The 19,730-nt window shown below is 40.4% G+C and overlaps 1 protein-coding gene across 1 annotated transcript in view; it reads right to left on the reverse strand.

The window, feature by feature from the left end:
- The window catches only part of LOC110170168 (plexin-B1-like), a 51,477-nt gene that overhangs the window by 4,037 nt on the left and 27,710 nt on the right, over nucleotides 1-19,730 (reverse strand). Inside the window, 30 exon segments of the mRNA XM_055160576.1 lie at nucleotides 21-124; nucleotides 550-715; nucleotides 788-934; nucleotides 1,287-1,353; nucleotides 1,433-1,611; nucleotides 1,765-1,982; nucleotides 2,072-2,172; nucleotides 2,262-2,410; nucleotides 2,478-2,657; nucleotides 2,740-2,982; nucleotides 3,065-3,230; nucleotides 3,372-3,548; nucleotides 3,635-3,771; nucleotides 3,844-3,949; nucleotides 4,084-4,235; nucleotides 4,304-4,470; nucleotides 4,719-4,812; nucleotides 4,988-5,110; nucleotides 5,751-5,885; nucleotides 6,325-7,185; nucleotides 7,892-8,000; nucleotides 8,119-8,227; nucleotides 8,645-8,801; nucleotides 9,706-9,838; nucleotides 10,716-10,816; nucleotides 11,494-11,622; nucleotides 12,030-12,212; nucleotides 13,437-13,860; nucleotides 13,862-14,569; nucleotides 16,394-16,490. Coding sequence (XP_055016551.1) covers nucleotides 21-124; nucleotides 550-715; nucleotides 788-934; nucleotides 1,287-1,353; nucleotides 1,433-1,611; nucleotides 1,765-1,982; nucleotides 2,072-2,172; nucleotides 2,262-2,410; nucleotides 2,478-2,657; nucleotides 2,740-2,982; nucleotides 3,065-3,230; nucleotides 3,372-3,548; nucleotides 3,635-3,771; nucleotides 3,844-3,949; nucleotides 4,084-4,235; nucleotides 4,304-4,470; nucleotides 4,719-4,812; nucleotides 4,988-5,110; nucleotides 5,751-5,885; nucleotides 6,325-7,185; nucleotides 7,892-8,000; nucleotides 8,119-8,227; nucleotides 8,645-8,801; nucleotides 9,706-9,838; nucleotides 10,716-10,816; nucleotides 11,494-11,622; nucleotides 12,030-12,212; nucleotides 13,437-13,860; nucleotides 13,862-14,547 — 5,703 coding nt within the window. The 5' untranslated portion in view covers nucleotides 14,548-14,569; nucleotides 16,394-16,490.

Genomic DNA, 19,730 nt, shown 5'->3' on the forward strand with positions numbered 1-19,730 from the left:
TCCAGACGGCTGGTACTGACTTTATAGTGCTGCAAAGTGTTAAGGCGTTTCCAGCTGCCTTGCACCACTGAGGTCAGGTCCTCGTCTGACAAGATCAGGTGCCCGGCTACTCCTGATCGCCACTCTGGTTAGACACAAAAAATATTTTCTGTAGTTTGCAAATTTTAATGCTTGAGTGTTAAAATGCAAAAATCATTGACTCAATAATATTTTTTTTACAAATAAAAACAGGTAGTGTAATCAAAAAAGGGTAAAGTGGTATTTTTGCTTTTTTAATCAAAAAAGCTTTATTGCCATTGTCAGTGAACAAACTAGAAATATGCCTTGGTGATCTGGCACGACATAAATTAATGAATTAAAACAAAAAAATAACTATACACATTTGAAGCACGTTCCTGGAGCACTGCAAAAATATATTTTCAATAATGTTATCAAGATATAACAAAGAAATATAGAGATTTTCATTTTAGTCAATATCGGCATTGTTGTGAGGGATAATAATGAAAAATACTTTATTTCTGTCAGACCACCCCTACTGATGCTTCATACCTAAATCCAGAGAATCAGCATGAGGGCGATGTGAGAAGGATGTGCCCTTAAAGACTTGGTCCAGGATCTTCTCTTTGACCTGGGTGATGGTGTCACAGTCCAGCACTTTGGAGGTCAGGGGCTGGCTGTCACTGAGCCCACTGCCCTGTACCAGCACATTTAGAGTCTGCAGAAGAGTATACAGGAATCAGCTTGGGCCACCATAGCAGATAAACGCATAAAATTAACAAGAACATACCACAGTTTTGTATTCAACATCTTCTCTTAGCAACCGGTTGTCATTAAGAGTGTATTTGGCCTTTCCTGTCACGGCGTCCACTGGGCCTTTATCCACCTGGTGCTTTATGGCCCTGAACAGCATGTATAATGGTTCTCCTGCTGAATCCTGTGCAATGAAGAGCAGAGGGTGAAAGGAGGGGGCTTCAAGGAGCTATAAAATATGCTGATTAGATTATTGAACAGAAATGTCTGTGTTTGTGTATGTGTGAATCAAACATCAAACATCTCTAACGGGACCAGTGTACAAAGCTTTTTTTTTTTTTTTTTTTTTTTTTTTTAAACAGTTACAGTTACAGTTAAGCTGGGGAAGAATGTTGTTCAAAGACTGCAAGTTTATCTCCAGAGATGTAGCACAAGCGAGTACAGCAGTGATGTTTGGCCTTATCTATGCACCAAGTGTGGTTTCCTATGCATTTTGACTAAGTAGGACTTTGAATATCTCATATTCTCAGACTCACCCTAAGGAAAGTATAAAGACAAATTGACATCCAGTTGGTTAGCAGTTTTTCCACTACAGTCTCTGTCCTGTAGAAATAAAACAGTAGAAATCAATGATTCAATTCAAATAAAACTCAATTAATTCCTGTTTTAAGTATTTGCTGACCTCCGGAGCATCAGTTTTGGGTTCTTGGCCACATATTGCTCCACCAGATCATTCAGAAGGGTTTTCAGGATGTCTGTGAAGTACTCCAGTTTGCCATGCAGGGACACTGTCAGCAGAGAGGCCACATAAGCCCGATCTCTAGGCGAAAACGTGCGCTGGCTTTCAAGAGTGTGGATGAACTACGAATACAAAAAAAACATGCATTAAAGAATGTAAATCTCTCGGCAAATGTATCAGTAGTTAGGACTTTAAAATTGCATCTGATATTTATGTGATATTTAAAAAGTAAGGAATGGGTAAACTCAAATGTCATTTTAAATGCTACTGAATACCTTGGTGAGGAAGAGTTTGCTGTTGAGGAGATTGGACAGCTGCACCAGACCCTGCTCCACAGTCTGTCGTCGACTCTCCTGAACATCCAAGTCCCGTCGCAGCGGGGACTCCCGGTGGCCAGGGAAGAAAATGCGTTCTGCGTACATGCGGTAGTCAAGGAAAGGGATGCCTGACCCCACCAGATCACTCGACATATCCATCATTTCTGTCATCAAGTCTGGAAGGAGTCAGAGGAATATTAGATGATTTGAAGATACAGCTACATATATATACTTATATTTATTTATATGTTATTTTGTGTTTTACCTGTGAACTCCTTCTTGCAGCGATCTCTCACACTAGTCTCTAGGTTCTCCAGTTGTATCTGGACTTTTTTATAGTCCCTCAGAGCCTGTTTACTCTTCCTCCTGAAGTAAGACATTTGAGCAATGGGTAAGTTTTACATTTTTACATTTTGTGTGAAAATTATTAAATTACAAAAATGTATTAAAGTTACCTGTAGATGAGAACAATAATGAGGACGATTAAAGCAACAATCGAAGCTCCCACTCCCACTCCAATCTGGGCTTCCAAAGGGAAAGTGGCCAAACTGGGGTTGTCATACTGCACTTTGCCCAGGGCGAAATTCAGGTTTCCCATTCTTACCTGAAATGCACATCTGACATTACACTAAATTCTTAAAGCAATGACAAATAGATGATTGGGGACTGACTATGAACTCAGGTAGGCTGTCAGAACCCTCTCTTTTGTTTCCATTGGCGGCAGGCGAGGGCTGCTGAGGAGGAGGCTCACAGTACAGGTGGTTTTTGGTTAAAGTCTTCACTGCACAAACTCCCTCCCCCACCTGCACCAACACCTCATCTTTGGTCATGGCCAGGTCCAGGTTCTCACCCTGCGTAACCGACAAAAAAAAATACTTTAAATTTGAGTAATGGTGAGTAAAAAAGCTGTTCTGAAAGGGTCTTGATTCAAACCTCCAGTTGGATAAAGCTGCCCGGATTGTAGCGGTAGACCTTCAGTGGGTCCTGCTGATTGAGGGGCTGCAGAATGGGGTTGGGCTCATAGCTAAAAGGCTGGCTGTTCAGAGTGCTGAAGTCAAAACTGAGGTTATCAAACTGAAACTCTACTTTGACCTCTGAACCTTGCACAGTGGGGTCCACCACAGGAGAATGGCACAGGATGAGAGAGGAGGAGTTCACCTCACAGGAGCCCACAAACTGAAGACACAAAACAAATAAATAAATCTGTCAAACTGTGACACAACATAAACAAAAAACTAATTTTGCCAAGTCCACAGACCTGTTTGAAATCAGGTTCACTTCTGCTTTTTCGCCCACTTCTCCTTCTACGGCTCTTAGCTTTAGTCTGGGTGACTGGGGTTTCCAGCAGAGAGATGGTGACCACCATCCGGGGCCTTTGCACCACATCCAGGTTGTATCCATACACATAAATCAGCCGGCCACCGCTGTGAAAAAAAAAAAAGTACATTTACAAGACAGTTATAATCATTCCTAAACTCTTTCTTAATGATGCATTACTGTATGCTTTTAGTTTAGTAATATAAAGGAAGAATAAAGATGTGGAATTTGTAGATCAGCATTCTTACCCCATGAAGCTGTTGGCTGGTGAGGCATGGGTGACGTTGGGATTGGGGCTATAGAGGTACTTGGTTGAATGAAGGTGGCGCTGGCTGTGGCCATAATGCAAAGTGAGCCGATGTTCTCCGATCTCTTTACTGGGGCCTGTCTCACACTGTACACTGGACATGTGCACCTCAGACACTCTGGGGCACAGGGTCCAGATGAGGAAATCATTTAAGTAAAAGTAGAAATGAACATAAGTAAAAACAGTAGGTCACAGAAAACTTACATTTTACAGGGCACTCTTCCAACAGTAATGTTGAGGTCTGCTGGACGTCCTGTTAGCAAGTTTAGGCCGGTAACATTGAGAACGGTTCCTCCAGCCTTAGGGCCCCTAACAGGTGACACACCCATGACAAAAGGATCCTGAATAGAACATAAATATAATTTAATTATGCTATTTTCAATACACAGTGATATGTGTAGAACAAGTGTTACCTGATAACTGAACATTTGGCTGGAAAGGCCGAACTCCCCTCCACTCACAGTGACAGACACATGGCCAGCAGTCGGTCCACCACTGGCCCTGGTTTTGCAAACAATCCTGACCACATACAATTATTATGTTATTACTGTGAGGTTTATTACTAATTCATTATGTGACCAGTTATGACGCTGCGACACACAGGATTTCACATCAAATCCCAATATTGACTGTCACATTTTTGTGCTGTGTACCTGGAGGAGACTTCATAGAGACTCGGGATGACCGTGCAGGGAACCTCAGCCACAGACACAGAGTGGAGAATGTCTTCAGGCTTCTGTCCCAGGTTAGAGCCAGTTATAGTTACCATGGTTCCTCCCTCCAACAGGCCGGACAAAGGTTCAATCTAACAGGCAATGTATTATTAAGGATCTGTTTTGTTCCATTTGATTCCACAGGAGAATGAATTCTTACTGAGTGTATGACTGGTGCGGGACAGGTCTTCTCTACGAGGTGGCTGCAAGTGTCGGAGTACATACAGCTGGCCTGAGCCCCCCCACACCACACACAGCCGTACTTCTGATCCGCAGTGTGGCAACGGCTGCAGTCTGAGCGCCCCACCGAGCAGTTGTACAGTGTCACTAAGCAGAGCATGAAATTACAGTTAGATTTATTCATTTTACATACATACATGTGTTTTACAAAATTTAAGTTAACATGAAAAAAAAAAGTGTGTTCAAAGATTATCCCCTATACTTATTGTTAGAACACATAGGAAGCTGGGCCTTTGCTGCTGCAGGTGCTTATGTTATGCATTAGAAGTTGACACTACAGAATTGTTTCTAGTATCTTTAGTAGAGGTTTGGCCAAATAAACACTATGCACTTACCGTATAGATCTGGAGTACTGTCCACATGAAATGTATCTCTCCTTTTCACATAAACCATGGCATTATACTCCTCCAACTGGGCTGAGTATTCATACTGACAAACACATAGTGGATTATATCAATACAATATTTACACACAAGGATTCCCCATATCATTGGATCCCTACTTTTCATACTCTCTTCCCATTTAAATCTCATTATACATTGTTACACCAGGAGAGTGGAAAGAGCAATACATAAATTGGACAATAGCCTTATAAACAATCTACCTCATGCAGCTGACAGGTGATATCAAAGTTGGATGGATTTATGTCATCCATTTCTACATAGGCATCTACCACCACGGTTTGACCCTCGATTACCAGCACACACTCATAATCCAGCTCAGGGTCCTGCACACATATAAAAATCACAATATGCTGTGATACGCCATTCACAATAACAAATTATGAAGTATGATATATCGCTAAAGAAAATATAGATGATAAACAATAATACTGACTGCCCTTGACAGAATAACCCTAAAAAAATAATTCTATACATAAATGAAATGCTTAACAATTCATAGAAATTATTTATTCCGCTACAGACTGAATAAAAAGACTAAAAAGACAAAAGGCAAAAGGTTCCACACAAGTACAACAAAGAAGTACCCATGATAAATGAATATTTACTTCTAAAAATAATTTAATTGATGTACTGAATGATAAGTCAATATAGTAAGTATCATGACAGGTCTATGCAGGGATAATATACACTACTTTGATTTATCCTTAAAACAAAAAAAGCAGAAAGGTCACTATAGAAATCATAAAAAATTAAAAAGCAAATTGGGTAAATGTAAATGTAAATGTTTGAGAAAGTATGAGTGAGAAACAATGTTAGCTGTTTATCACTGTCCCAAAATAGTATGGGGTAAAAAGTTGTCCCATTGCACTGTACCTATATGGCATTCACATTAAGTACTGCAACATAATAGCTCATTACCTTCATAATAAAACATATCTGTACATGTAATGTAGCAAATTTTACCTGATAGAGGTGCAGATTGTGTGCCAAAAGTGTAATCTTCCTCTTAACACTGACTGGCAGCAGTGAGGAGCCCTGGATCTTCTCGACACATGGGCATGCAGAGGCCCCCCAGCTAACATAGGAGCCCTCATCTCCCTGTAACATAACAGCAAATTACAATACAACCAAGTACACTACGGTATATTCTGTGCTTTCATTCATATGGTGGGGCTAGACAAAATAACTTTTATAAATTCTGTTTTTGTGTGCAATATTTGATGTGTTGGTTTAATTTTATTATTTTTTTAATTATTAAAGTTTAATTATTGAGGCTTAAAAAGTGTTCAGGGCACATTGAATGATCTGTAGATTTTCTTTAGATTAAAAAAAATTAATTTTCCATAGAATATATAAAACAATACTGGCTACTGCCCCTCCACCCTGCATAAGTCATTTCAAGGACTTAAATCTGATAATTTTTTGGGTTACATACACTGCATACAGTACCTCTATTAATGTATACTAACAAAGTAAAAGTGCATAGGTGAATACATTTGGAACAGTGAGGGAGGCATGATAATGGGTGTGAACTTACAGGGAGAAAGCCCTCATCTTGGTCATACTGATAGTCCAGCTCAGAGTCAGAGTCCTGGAGAAGAGGGGAGGGGGGTGGTGGGGCATGCTCCATCTCTCCATCTCCTGACAGGACAGTCCCAGCTGAAAATGTAGCAGTGTCGTTTTCAACCTGTTTAATTTGGTCTTCTGGTTCTTCTTTTTCTTTCGACCACACCAGCACCTCGGGGCCTTCAGTTGGGGGGTTAGGAGGTGGAGGAGGGTTGCTTGTTTGGAATTCATTAGAGTCAGAGTCAGCGTCAGCGCCCATAAGGAAAGGTGTGGGTAGAGGAAAACTATTCGGATCAAGGGTAGGTGGTCCAGAAACATCTTGGGTAATAGGCGTGTCTTCTGAGAGCATTTCCTGGGACACTGTATCTGGTTCCATATGGGGGATCATCAAAGGCATGACTTGGTCCAATTCTCCACTTTGACCATCAGCCTGGGTAACTGGGACCAAACCTGGACTGTCATTTGTGGGGGTGGGTGCCGCTTCAGCGTGACCCTCTGGTGTAGGTATGGTGGGGGGAAGGGCAATACTAGCCTGGGTGCTAGGTGCTGTGGTGAAGGGGCTGGCAGTAGTCTCTGGTGTAGCAGTAGTAGTAGTAGTAGTAGTAGTAGTAGTAGTAGTAGTAACAGCAGTAGTGGTGACAGGAGTTGTAGTACTTGTAGTAGTTGTAAGGGGGGTGGTGGTGGTTAGGGGTAAGGTGGTGGTAGGGGGCACCCGAGCGGTAGTAATAGGAGCTGTGGTGGTCGTCACGGCAACTGTTGATGTGGGCGTCAGGTCTGTGGTGATGATCTCCAGGGCTTTGGAAGTGGGGGGAGGAGATGTAGGGAGTTTGAACTGGAGGTGAAGCGACAATGGGAGAGATTAGGAGCAAATGGGACACAACTAACTAAAAATGAACAAATAAAGCACAAATAACAAAAATACACAATACATGTTGTTGTAGCATTTGGTTATGGTAAAGCCATGGGATCTAAACTAAATGAGGGGCAATGACATCCTATTTATGCATGGTTCATATTTCAATGTACATTGTAAAATCATGATTTGGTTCTTTAATATTTGTGCAATAAAACTGTATATTACAAACAAAAAGAATAAGCACATCTGTATTTGATTTATATGTGTCTACTGAAAACATTTACAATCTGCATTTGTATTAATATATATATTAGCATTATTGCATGGGGAATGGTTTCTTAAAAGGTGCATTGTGTAATTTTTCTGGTGGTGGAAATTATTGCTTCGTCTGAAATGTTATACAGTATGGCATTAAACCTCTCTATCTTGGAAATCTACCAAGTTATAGGTCAGATCTGTGGAGAAGCAGCTCCACTCAAAGTCAGACTTATTGTTTTTCTAGGTATTTTTGAGCTATAAAACCACCTGTAATTGAATAAATGTGAGGTAAAGTTGTTTAATGTCACACTATGGAACATTCCAGGCAGTTTTTGTTGTTTATCTAACACCAAGGCATGTTATAGTAGTCATTATGTAATTTTTTTTGTTTGTTTTTTATTACTAAGGCTGATGAGGTACTTACATGCTGGTTATAAATGATGACCCCCTCTTCGCAAGTGGGTTTGTGTGTGCACGTGTGCTGATGAACGCACCAATTACAGCCCCAGCGGCTCAGGACACACCCTCGACAGCTGCAAGGGGGGCAAAATTCAGTATTATCCAAATGAAACCAGGACCACTGTATTATCACAAAATTATTACTAAAAGTCTTGCACAGATAACAAACAAACATGGGATAAAAACACTCACGGCATGCTCCCAGACAGTTGCTTCACTGCTTGACAGTCAAAGATCGAGAAGTCCCTCTCTGTGACTGTCACATTCCCAAAACGCAGAGACAATACCACTTTGACAAAATCTGACAAAACAAATGTGATTGCAAAAGTACATTAGAGTAAAGTACAGGTTTAGCATCAAGACCATAGACAGTATAAAAAAGTGGACGAAGGGAGTGTGATGTCACGTATAGCGTTCAGCTCCAGTCAAATGAAGCTCACGATGCTGGCAGTTATAGGGGCAAATTTGTAGATTTTGAGTAAGATCCAAATTAGGAATAGGAATTTATTCATGGACAAAAATAGGGAAATAAAAACACCAGGATCATGGAGAGCGGATTAATACAAAGAGAGAGGGGCAGCAATTTTTCAATGTAAAGTCAATGGAGCCGGAAGCGCCTCCATGTTTCGAATGTGGAGGCTAGTGGGTTAGGTATGTCCATATACAGTCTATGATCTAGATGGACAGTTTTTGATATTTAGTCTTCAGTTAAACCCACCTTGTCCTGGAGGCACCACAGGCACTCGACTGGGGTGTGGGGAACGACATGAGACACCCGTGGAGCTGACAGAGGCAGGACTTTCACTGTTCTGGAAAAAACATGTGTAGGACTCGCCCTTCTCCAACACTGGTAGTCCCGGGACAAAGAGGGATATCTGAAGATGCACCAAAGCACAGACCAAATATAACAGTAATTTGGTATTTAATTTGGTATTTAGATTGCAGATTATTGACAAAGACAAAAAAATCATTTAGTTGTATTTATTTGTGATGTGGGCAAAGCAGAATAGAATAAGCTTGCATTAATCTCACAAGGAAAATAAATAAAGGACATTAAAGGATATTAAATAAAGTACCTTTATATAATATATACAGTAGTTGTCATTTGAATAAATAAGATAGTAATCAGTTAAAATATTTTTTCCCCAATTTCAACCTTTACAATTTCAACTGTGCATAAATGAATGTGCCCTTGTCTATTATATGAAAAAAGGTTTTTAAAACATACCTGGAGTTGTGTTTTTTTTTTCATTTACACATTTTTGAGTAGCCCTTTATTTATACTCCGTCTAAATCTCCAAAGTTCAGAATTCAATTCAATTCAAGTTTATTTATACAACACATTTAAAAACAACTTCAGCTGACCAAAGTGCTTCACATAAAAAAGTCAACAAAAACAGAAGAAACACTTGTGATGTCATGTAGTGTTAACCTTTTGTTTAGTAAAGATTGGCAAATCTAGAGCTGAAATGATCCAAATTATTCTAGTGAAGGTGTATGGAGTTTAAAACCACAGTGGAGCACTTCCTGTTTTACCACATGACATCACAAGGTGGAACAAAGTGTTTTGTGTTTCAGAGAAGAACTCAGCCTAATTATGCAGGGTTTGTGTGTTAACCATGTGTGAATGAAAGAGAACTTACAAAACTCCAGTGTTTTTTTTGGAAGAAACATCATTATAACATAGAAACAGCAGAAAATGGTGAAATAAGAGTCCTGTAGAAGTCAGGGAGAGTCATGATAGTCTGTTGTAAAATTACATGGCTGAAACACACTTACCATGTGACTCTCATCCTTGCTGACATTGGCAGGGCTGAGCTCTTGAATGGAGAGACACTGTTGCTCCATATCAAAACTCCAGAGCCACTGTCCAGGCTGCTGTCCACGAGCACATTCAGACTGTAACATGCACCTAACAGGGGAAGTTTTAAGTTAGATTTAACAGTGGCAACAGTGTTTTTATATGGACTTAAACATCTAAGACCATAAACACTGAAAGGAAAGGACCCTGTGGCTAGTGTTGCTATATGTAAATGTATGTGTAATTCTTTTATCAGTCAGTAGATGTCACTGCCACGCATGACATGCAGCACTCTCCAATAAATACACTGGTTTTGCTTCTGGGGCTTTGGCTCAAGTCTAGTCAAGTCTAGTCTGCTTCTCAAAAAGCAAAATACCTGGACTTTGTATTTTTTTTTCACATTATAGATTTTTATAGATAGATGATATTTCATGTGACTGAGGTATGAGCCATGTAGTAGTAACACCAAACATGAAACTGGCGTTAACAACCTGTGATTTAAAGGTCCTATATTATGCAAAATTGACTGAGTTTTAGCCGTGTTTTAATGCTGTTACGTCATCAAAAACATACCTGGAGTTGGTTTGTTTCTTCCACACATGTTTGAGTAAACCTGGATTAATAGACTGTCTACCTCTCCAAAGATCAAAATGCTCCACCTTGCAATGTCATGAAGCGGTAGTTTTCAAGTTAGCAGCTACCTTTTACCCTTTGTTTAGTAACAATTGTCAATTCCAGGTCTGAAATCATCCAAATGATTCTAGTGTCTAGTGTAGGTGTATGGAGTGGAAAACACAGTAGGGCACTTCCCGCATTACCACATGACATCACAAGGTGGAACAGAGTTTTATAGAGCTCACCCTAAATATGCAAGATTTGTGAATGAAACAAAACACAAGTCCGGACATGTTTTCGATGAGGAAATAATATGGGCCCTTTAAGTTTACCAATGTTATGGAATCAACTGTCCATGCATGTGTGTAGTTACCTTCCTTGTAGGACACACCAGCCGCAGTAGGGGTCGTGGGCCAGCAGACAGGAGTGGCAGTCCTCATGCCTCCAGCACTCAGCCACTGGTCTCTTCTGCAGCTGTAACCAGGTCAAAACTATCACTACACCAACATAGTGCATTCATATTCAGGGAGCACACACGCTAAGCTCTCGGAAATCTGATTAAGAAGAATAGGTGCCCCATTTTCCCCATAGCAACAATGGAACACTAACTGCGGTCATTAGAATAATCCCGGTGTTATTGCTGCTGCTCTGCCTCATTATGGGACGGATGGGGGGCACTTCTGGAATGTGTTTGTGATCTTCACTAATGCAGAAACAATGCCCAGTTTTAATGGGTGATATTTAAGGATATACAAGAAAATCTCAATAGCTCCAGCACAGGGTACAAAATTTAAAACTACTGCCAGGTGATTGTATAAACTTAAGACTCATCCACTGTCCTCTTCATTCATATAGTATAAAATTGCAGATATGTTGCATTAGTAATAGACAAATCAGGTTTTCCATTGAAAGTAGAAAGGACAGATTAATTCAGTGCAGGTTTATGCCTTAACTTCTACCTTAAATTAAAAATAAAATGTATTTGCCTGCCCTTTTCTTATTTCTTATTTCTTATTTCATTCCCTTACATGGTTACATGGCACCTTGAACAACTGTTACAAAAGACAAGGCATTTACTTAGTGGTAGTGATTATTTTGAGCTCCAACAAAAGCAAAATGTATGAAGATGGACCTATGATAGTATTTAGTACCATGTTCTGAGTCATGATGAAAAGATGCTGCTCTGCCTGGTCCAGAATGAGATCTGCACTAATGGCAGTGTTTTGTTGGATGGAGATGATGGAGTACTCCTCCACCTCACCGTTTGGCCCCAAAAACACCTGAAAACAAAAAGCACGTAGTATGGTAGTATGACAATGGTCATGCTAGCACATTTTTTTAAAACGGTAATATATTCATAACCATTCATGTTACTACAATACAATTTTAGACTTAGATGTACTTTATTGATCCACAAAGGAAATTATTTGAACACAGCAGCTGCCACATCATAATATAATAATAAAGAGGAAAAATATAAATGGTAATAATAAGTTCTAAATAAACAAAAATAGCAAGTACTTTACTTGAATAGTTTTACTCCTCTCTAAACTAAAATATGCATAACATATAAAGTGAAACTTAGTGTACTGTTTATTCATAATCTATACATCTTTACTGGAGGGCCTGTGAATATGAGAAGAAAACAGTGATCTTAAGGGAATGCACATTCTCCGTGCTATTGTACCTTATGCATATTCCCTTTGGAGTCACCCAGGAAAGTGATTACATGCCCAGCCCTCACACTGACTGCCACAGCAGTAAGTCGGGCTGAGGGGCTATCGAGGATGGTCTCAGCATCCACAGAGATTCTGCTGGCCATGGGACTGGGGGTGTGGTCTGAGCCACATGGGTATGCCTCCAGGGTGTTCTAGGAGGAAGCACATTTGTATGTTAATAATAATCAGCCTACATGTGTGAGATTTCTTTGTTTAACTTTATTATTTTACTATCAGCAGATTTTTTAAGGGTCTTTGGCAAACCAATAAATAATATGGTCTTCTATAGGTTACATAACCATCTAGTTGTACATTGCTATGTCTTCACAATGACAAGTCCTTAACACAAATTAACAACTGAGGGAAGAAAGGATAAAATGCAGCTGTTAAATTTTCTTGCCAGCTACAGAGTTGCAGCAGTTGCTTTTTAAATGCATCAGTATGATCATAAATGTATGGTGAGGACATCATTATATTTACATGCAGAGAAACAGGACAAAAGCTGAACAAACACAAAATTTTCTCAAACATGTAACAACTACAAATTACTAGCATTCAGCATTTGACAAATAATGTTGATATTAGGTTAGTTAATAGATTAGCAGCTCTAATTAAGTAACAAGAACTATGCCCAGTGGTTTGTTGTTGTTTTCAGCGGATATCTAATGAACTTGTCAGCCCTTGTAAGAGAAAAATATTTATGGCTGACATCGTGCAGTATGTGCTGGGTCTGCAGGCTGCGTGTTTTCCTACGAAATATGTCAAAGCGGGGTCATTGTTTCACCACTGCTGCTCATTGGATCAATAGGAAATCGAGGCAATGAACCTGCGAGCACTGCCTGCTGAAAGCTGCGTGAAATTGGCTTGTTCACTCTTATGAATGGACCTCTTATTTGGCCAAAGAGTGTGTCTCCTTGTGCTAGCACGTATAGATAGATGGCACACCCATCACCACAAGCTCCAAACTTCTTCAAACTTGTGACATGAGCAGCAGGATGGCATGGCGGTTAACTGCATCTTAATCTGCTATAAGAATGTTAAACAACCCAGACTTAAAGTCATACCAGGAGGAGCTCTCTATGAACCTTTGACACCATAATATATCTCCACAACAGGCAAGCAAAGCCACAAAACCATGGCCTCTCTAACTATTAAAAAGATTATGGAGTTGATTCTCTTCCAACACACAAAGTCTCACTCTCTTACTCACAGCATATAGCCAACTATCTATTTACACAGGATTAAAAAATGACTCATACAGAATTTTAAAGCTTAACCATGATGACTAATATAAAAAGTATATTGTTAGACAGATTAGTTATTAGTGTTTATTTTTCCACTGGGAAAAAAGTGTGCTTTCATTAGGTGAAACTTACTGTGGGTAGATTAGCACAGATGGACTTGACTTCATACTCGATGTAGGCCGCCTCTGTGCCTGCCTCTTTGCCCATCTGGGTGTAGCACAGGTCTCTGGTGGAGTTGATCCTTGAATCTATATCTCGTAGGTTAAACATACAGAGGGCAGAGTCTTCACTGGGCCGAGGTGATGAGGTCGACTGAGTGGAGAAGACCCCCAGCAGGACATCCTGACCTCCTGCATCCCCCCCTGAGCGGCCCAGTTGCACGGCCTGCAGTAGACTGTACACCTTCCCTGCTCTGGAGCGACAAGTTAAAGGCACCTCTACATAGGAGTAGTACGACTGGTCGTCCAGGCAAACTCGAGACACATATGTCCGATATTCCCTAGACTGAGACTTTAGATCTCGCCTGTAGAACAAGAAATATACATGATGTTGGTGCAAATGTGGCCACAAAATGATGATCGTACTCTGAGAGGCGTCCAGCTACAGCAAGTTTAGCTGTGTCTTCATAAGAAAAAATAGATCCTTGGGCAAGGTTTCGGGTGGAAATGGGAGGATGGCTGCTGGTGTAACCCCGTCCAACAAACAAAACAGGCTGGCGGTCAGGATAGGCCCGGACAACTACTCCTACAGTGCTGACATTGGGATGGTTGGCTGCTACATATTGAGTATCTACTGGTCTTTCGGTAGAGAAGAAGATTTGATCGACAGAGTCCAGGCTTCGTTTCTGACAGATTCCCTGATTGACACTCCCACAGGTGATGAGGTTCCCAGAGTATGGGTCGACCAGCAGCAGCTTGTTGTGGTTGCTAGTACTTCGAGCCTGCGGACATGTGATCTCTGTCACAGGGGGCAGGCACTCCTGGCTGTCGGTCACTGGGCCAGTGTCAGCTTGGACCTCCACCTGTAGGTTTTTGTCCAGTTGGAAGAGATGGTTTCGGGCACCCACATAAACCCGACCGACACGAGGGTCCGGGTGCAGGGCCAAGTGCTCAAACAGAGTGTCGGGGTGGGTAAAAGTGGGATACAAGTCAGAGGAGTCTGATTCACAGTGGACACCACTGGGCCGGACCACAGTGAGCACCAGGAGGAGCACTGGGGGTCCAGCCCAACAGTGAGCTCCCATCCCTGGAGGAATGGCTTCAGAGCTGAGAAAGAACACAGAAAATATAAAATACAATATAAATGTATACAGTCCCTGACAAAAGTCTTGTCACTTATCCATTTTGTAGAAACAAAAGCTTATAACCTGACTTTAAATTAATCGATTGGTTTTAGAAATGTCTCATATGAAAGCTAAAACCCTCCCAAATTATGCTCAATATACTAAAATAAATTTGCTTCACTGAAGAAAGATTGATCATTTAATGAACACAGAAAGGTCAGATTTTGGCAAGACAAAAGTCTTGTCGTCTTGTCATATGATGCACCCAATCCTAGATTACAGCCTCACCTGTGATCAGTTACTGATCAATCAATTAGTGGGTGTGTATAAAAAGAACCCCAGCACACCAGACCTTCACATCAACTGCAACTTGACCTCTGACAACATGCCTAAGATCCACCCTGAGACCAAAGCGTTAATTATCAAGAGGCTGAAGACCAGATCCACTGCTGAGGTGGTGACACCTTCAATGTGTCTCAGCGTCAAGTACAAAGAATAAGAAAAAGATCTGAAATGACTGGAGATGTTTTTGACAAGCCCAGGTCCGGCAGACCCCACAAGACAACTGCTCGGGAGGACCATTTGTTGGTTCGAAAATCCAAGGCCCCTTTTCCACTGCAGCAGACCCCACCAGGCCTGGTCACCTCAAGTCCCTGTGTCAACCACAACAGTTTGTAGAATTCTGTCTCGAAATGGCCTCCATGGTTGAATCAGTGCACAGAAACCAGCACTAAACAAATGGCAATTAAAAAACCGTGTGGCATTTGCCAAGGCCCACAGCCTGCTAAAAGGATGGACACTGGAAAACTGGCAGAAGGTGGATTTCTCAGATGAATCCTCGGTTGAATTACATCACAGCCGCCGCAAATATTGCAGGAGACCTACTGGAGCCGCATGGATCCGAGATTCACCCAGAAAACAGTTAAGTTTGGTGGTGGAAAAATCATGGTCTGGGGTTCCATCCAGTATGGGGGTGTGTGAGACATTTGCAGGGTGGAAGGCAATATCAATAACCTAAAATATCAAGAAGTATTAGCTCCTCTTTCATTCCCAACCATAAAAGGGGTCAAATTTTGCAGCAGGATGGTGCTCCATCACATACTTCTATCTCTACATCAAAGTTTCTCAAGGCGAAGATGATCAAGGTGCTCCAGGACTGGCCAGCCCAGTCACCAGACATGAACATCATTGAGCATGTCTGGGGTAGAATGAAAGAGGAAGCATGGAAGGCAAAACCAAAGAATCTTGATGAACTCTGGGAGGCATGTAAGACGCTTTCTTTGCTATTCCTGATGACTTCATCAACAAATTGTCAAACCGCATGGATGCAGTCCTTCAAGCTCATGGAAGTCATACAGGATATTAAATCTGGATCTCACAGCACCACTACTTAATTCACTGATGTTATGCAACATATTTTTGTATTTGAAGTAAATTATTTGTTCAATTTTCTGTAGGCGACAAAACTTTTGTCTTGCCAAAATCTGACCTTTCTGTCTTCATTAAATGATCAATCTTTTTTCAGTGAAGCAAATTTATTTTAGTATACTGAGCATAATTTGGGAGGGTTTTAGCTTTCATATGAGACATTTCTAAAACCAATTGATTAATTTAAAGTTAGGTTATAAGCTTTTGTTTCTACAAAATGGATAAGCGACAAGACTTTTGTCAGGGACTGTACATTGTGTTTACAGATGTACATTGCCCATAAAAGCAAGTACAACAGGCTCTGTCATATTGTAATGTAGATAGGTCATTCATTTGCACACGATAGCAAAATGAGATGTATTGGTAGATGTGTCCATACCCTCACGAGATGTCCTGCAGCATAATCCTCATGGAGATCAGCTCCCTCTATCGGAGGAGCGTCAGAGTTCTGCTTCACTCCTCCTGGGCATTACCTGCTGAGAAAAAAGAAAAAAAAAACAACTCATGACTAATGTTATCTAATGATGTGTTAGTTTAGTGTCAAAACCAAGAGCCAATGATGAAGGTTGAATAAGTGACTTTTATGATATATTATCGAAATGATTTTGGTATAATCAATTACTTTCAACATTATCGTGAATATTTTCTTCACCAATATATCGCATTTCAAAATGTGTTATTGTGACAGGCCTACTATCTATAGCTACTATCTGTTTCTGTTAGAATATCTGTGGTACACTGTCGGCAGTATCTGGTTCATACATTCACTGAACCATTCACTCACATCCATTCACTGGGGGCAACTTGATGGAATGTACAATGAGTGTATACATGCATGTCTTTGGACAGTGGCATGAAGGGGGAGCCCCAATGAGGAGAACACACGCCTCAGTCAGTGTTGGCTGGCCACAGATCCAACTTCACATTTTATGCAAGTGTTATATTTTTATTAAAAGATTACAACGGTTACATGGCAATAATAGACTCAAAATTCATAGGAAATACACAACAAGGTGAAACTAAGTGGCCTTATATTATTTATATTGCCTTGAGGAGGTAACTATAAAGTCTTCTTCTAAAAGTACACACTTCATTGCAGACTGAGGCAGACCAATAGGAGATGTGGGTACATGAGAATTTGTACTTTGTAATTTGTATTTGTTTGATACGTGATGAAGATCAATCAACTAAAATGTTGCAAGTCATAAATTACATAAAAAGGTGTGGGAGTTTCCTTTTTTCTACAAGTTAAGTACCCATTGTCTTTCACACCTGTCAGTCAGGTATGTGGAGCTCTTGCAACACAGATAAAAGCATAAAGCTGCATTAAAGAGAAAATGATTAAAAGTGACAATTTTACCAAAAAAGCCAATGAACACAGGAATGAGCTCATGATATGCATAGCGTCAAGTAGTTCGTAATGTATAGAGAAGAGAGGATTAAAAATTTGACAGTAGACCACAGATGAGGAGAAGCATGTCTTAAAGGCAGACTGAATGGAGACTCCTGCCTTTCTCTACCCTCAGGCTGGCAGCAGCACAGTCTACTGGGGACCGGTGATGTGGGGGAGGGTCTTTCTGGCATGAGAGCAGGCACAGAGCTGGCAGGGAGGTGATGTTTGAGAGCTCAGCGCAAACTCAGACTCACAGCACTGTTCACTTGGTCTGAATTTGTTGATTTTGTTAGATTTTAATTGGTTAGAAGTCTTTTGAGTATTCAGGTCATAAAGTTCGATGACTGGAATCACCGTACTGAAACATGCTCACTGGGTCAAGAAATTAGCTGCAGTGATAAAATCCTTGACTTATCTGCAAATAAATTATTCACTAATTAAACAAATCTTATTAAATCAAACACAATTAAAATAAAATTTACACAAACAAACCAACAATATATATTTGTTGTGCTAATTAACAATATAAAAAACAAAAAGACAAATACATTTTAATCTAATGCCCTACTAGACAATACTTGATACTGACCCAGCTTTTGTGCAGCCATGTTTCTCTGTGAATGGTGCATTCCTATTAAACACTACACTCCCACGTTCAAGCTCATCTCATTATGTGCTCCATGAGCCTGAAGATCAAAGCTGTTCTTCTGCCCAGTGTCCTCTCTCACCTGACTCAAACTACACACTGCCCAAAACCTCAGAGCTCAGTTGCCTTTCTTTGACTTTAGCATAAATGTGTGTTAATTATCGGTTATCTTCACACTAAAGCCTCTAATACAAGGTTAGAAAGAAGCAGTCACAATAATGCGCTTTTGATCCCCTGTCTGTATTTAAAAGCATATGATACAAGTCTACAAAGGACTTACAATAAACTACCATTTCACAGCCTTTATCATGTATTAACTAAACCATACCTCAAAGTTGTCCAGACACAAATAATATCACCCCCCGCTAAATGTTGTGGTCATTTTAGTAGCACCATTGTAGTTCGGGGCATTATTAAGCATTCTGACTAAAAGCAACAAACTTCTGTGGTTCTCTAAAACTAACTGAAGATTTGGGGGTCACGGAATCCTCCAGTGCAAATTTGTTGAGTAATTGAGTAATGCATGAATTTGGTCCCCCAATTAACATTTTCTATCTCTTAAAGGGGCCCATATTACACTATTTTCTGATCTAAGTTACAATGCTGTTTCCTCATTAAAAACATACCTTGATGCACAAACCCTGCATATTTAGGCTGAGTTCTTCTCTCAAATAACACTCTGTGCCATCTTGTGAGGTCATGTGGTAACACAGGAAGTGCTTCACTGAGTTTTTAAACTCCATACACCCTCACTAGAATGATCTGGATAATTTCAGCCCTGGAATTGCCAATCTATACTGAACATTGGCGATGCAGACAGACTAGTAATGCAGGGGTATGTGAATGAAACAAAACACAATTCCAGGCATGTTTTTGAGGAGTTAACAATATTATAACATGGCTTAAAGCTCACAAGAGTAAATTTCATGTTATGTAGGACCCTTTAACTTGAGAGTATTCCCATCGGATCAAGGCATTATCTCACCCACTCGTCACTGAGCTGGCTAAACTGGAGAAGTTATTTATACACAGGGCATTCTTGGTCTAGCAGACAGCGGTCGGAAATGAGCTGAACAAATAGCCAGTAAAAACACAATTCTCTCACATTAAATTATTATCCAGTGACTACATTGACACGCTAGTGCATGCACACAACAGATGAACAGGTAGAGGACACAGGAGACAATTGTAAACAACCAGCTGGGGTCTCGGTGTTAAGGCCAGTCCTGTTGACAGATGAGGACTATTTTGATGACAGTTTGTATAATCACTTCCTCATTAAACTTGTTTGCATTTACCCCCATTGTTAAAAGCACTTTCAAATCCAGGACACTGCCAGGCTGCAAACTAGTGAACCATACAAGGCACTGCTAAGACTGTGCAGACCACGGAGTGAAATGTGTCATAGTAACGCACAATAAAAGGAATTCTGCTAATGCCGAGAGGTACGTAACAATGAGGCTAACGGCAAAAGCAAAAAAGCAAGTCAAATGCAGAGAGAGAAATGAACTAATCTAAAATGTCAGGAACAACTCTATACAAACAATTGTATTTTATTTATTTTATGTATTCAATTTGAATTTGAATTAAATGTCCTATATTACAAAGTCTCTCTTGTGAGCTATAAGTCATGTTATAATATTGTTACCTCAGAAACATATCTGGAGTTATTTTGTG

Source organism: Boleophthalmus pectinirostris, unplaced genomic scaffold (assembly GCF_026225935.1).
Source record: "Boleophthalmus pectinirostris isolate CB_2022bp ecotype Guang Dong unplaced genomic scaffold, ASM2622593v1 HiC_scaffold_3, whole genome shotgun sequence".
NCBI classification, from domain to species: domain Eukaryota; kingdom Metazoa; phylum Chordata; class Actinopteri; order Gobiiformes; family Gobiidae; genus Boleophthalmus; species Boleophthalmus pectinirostris.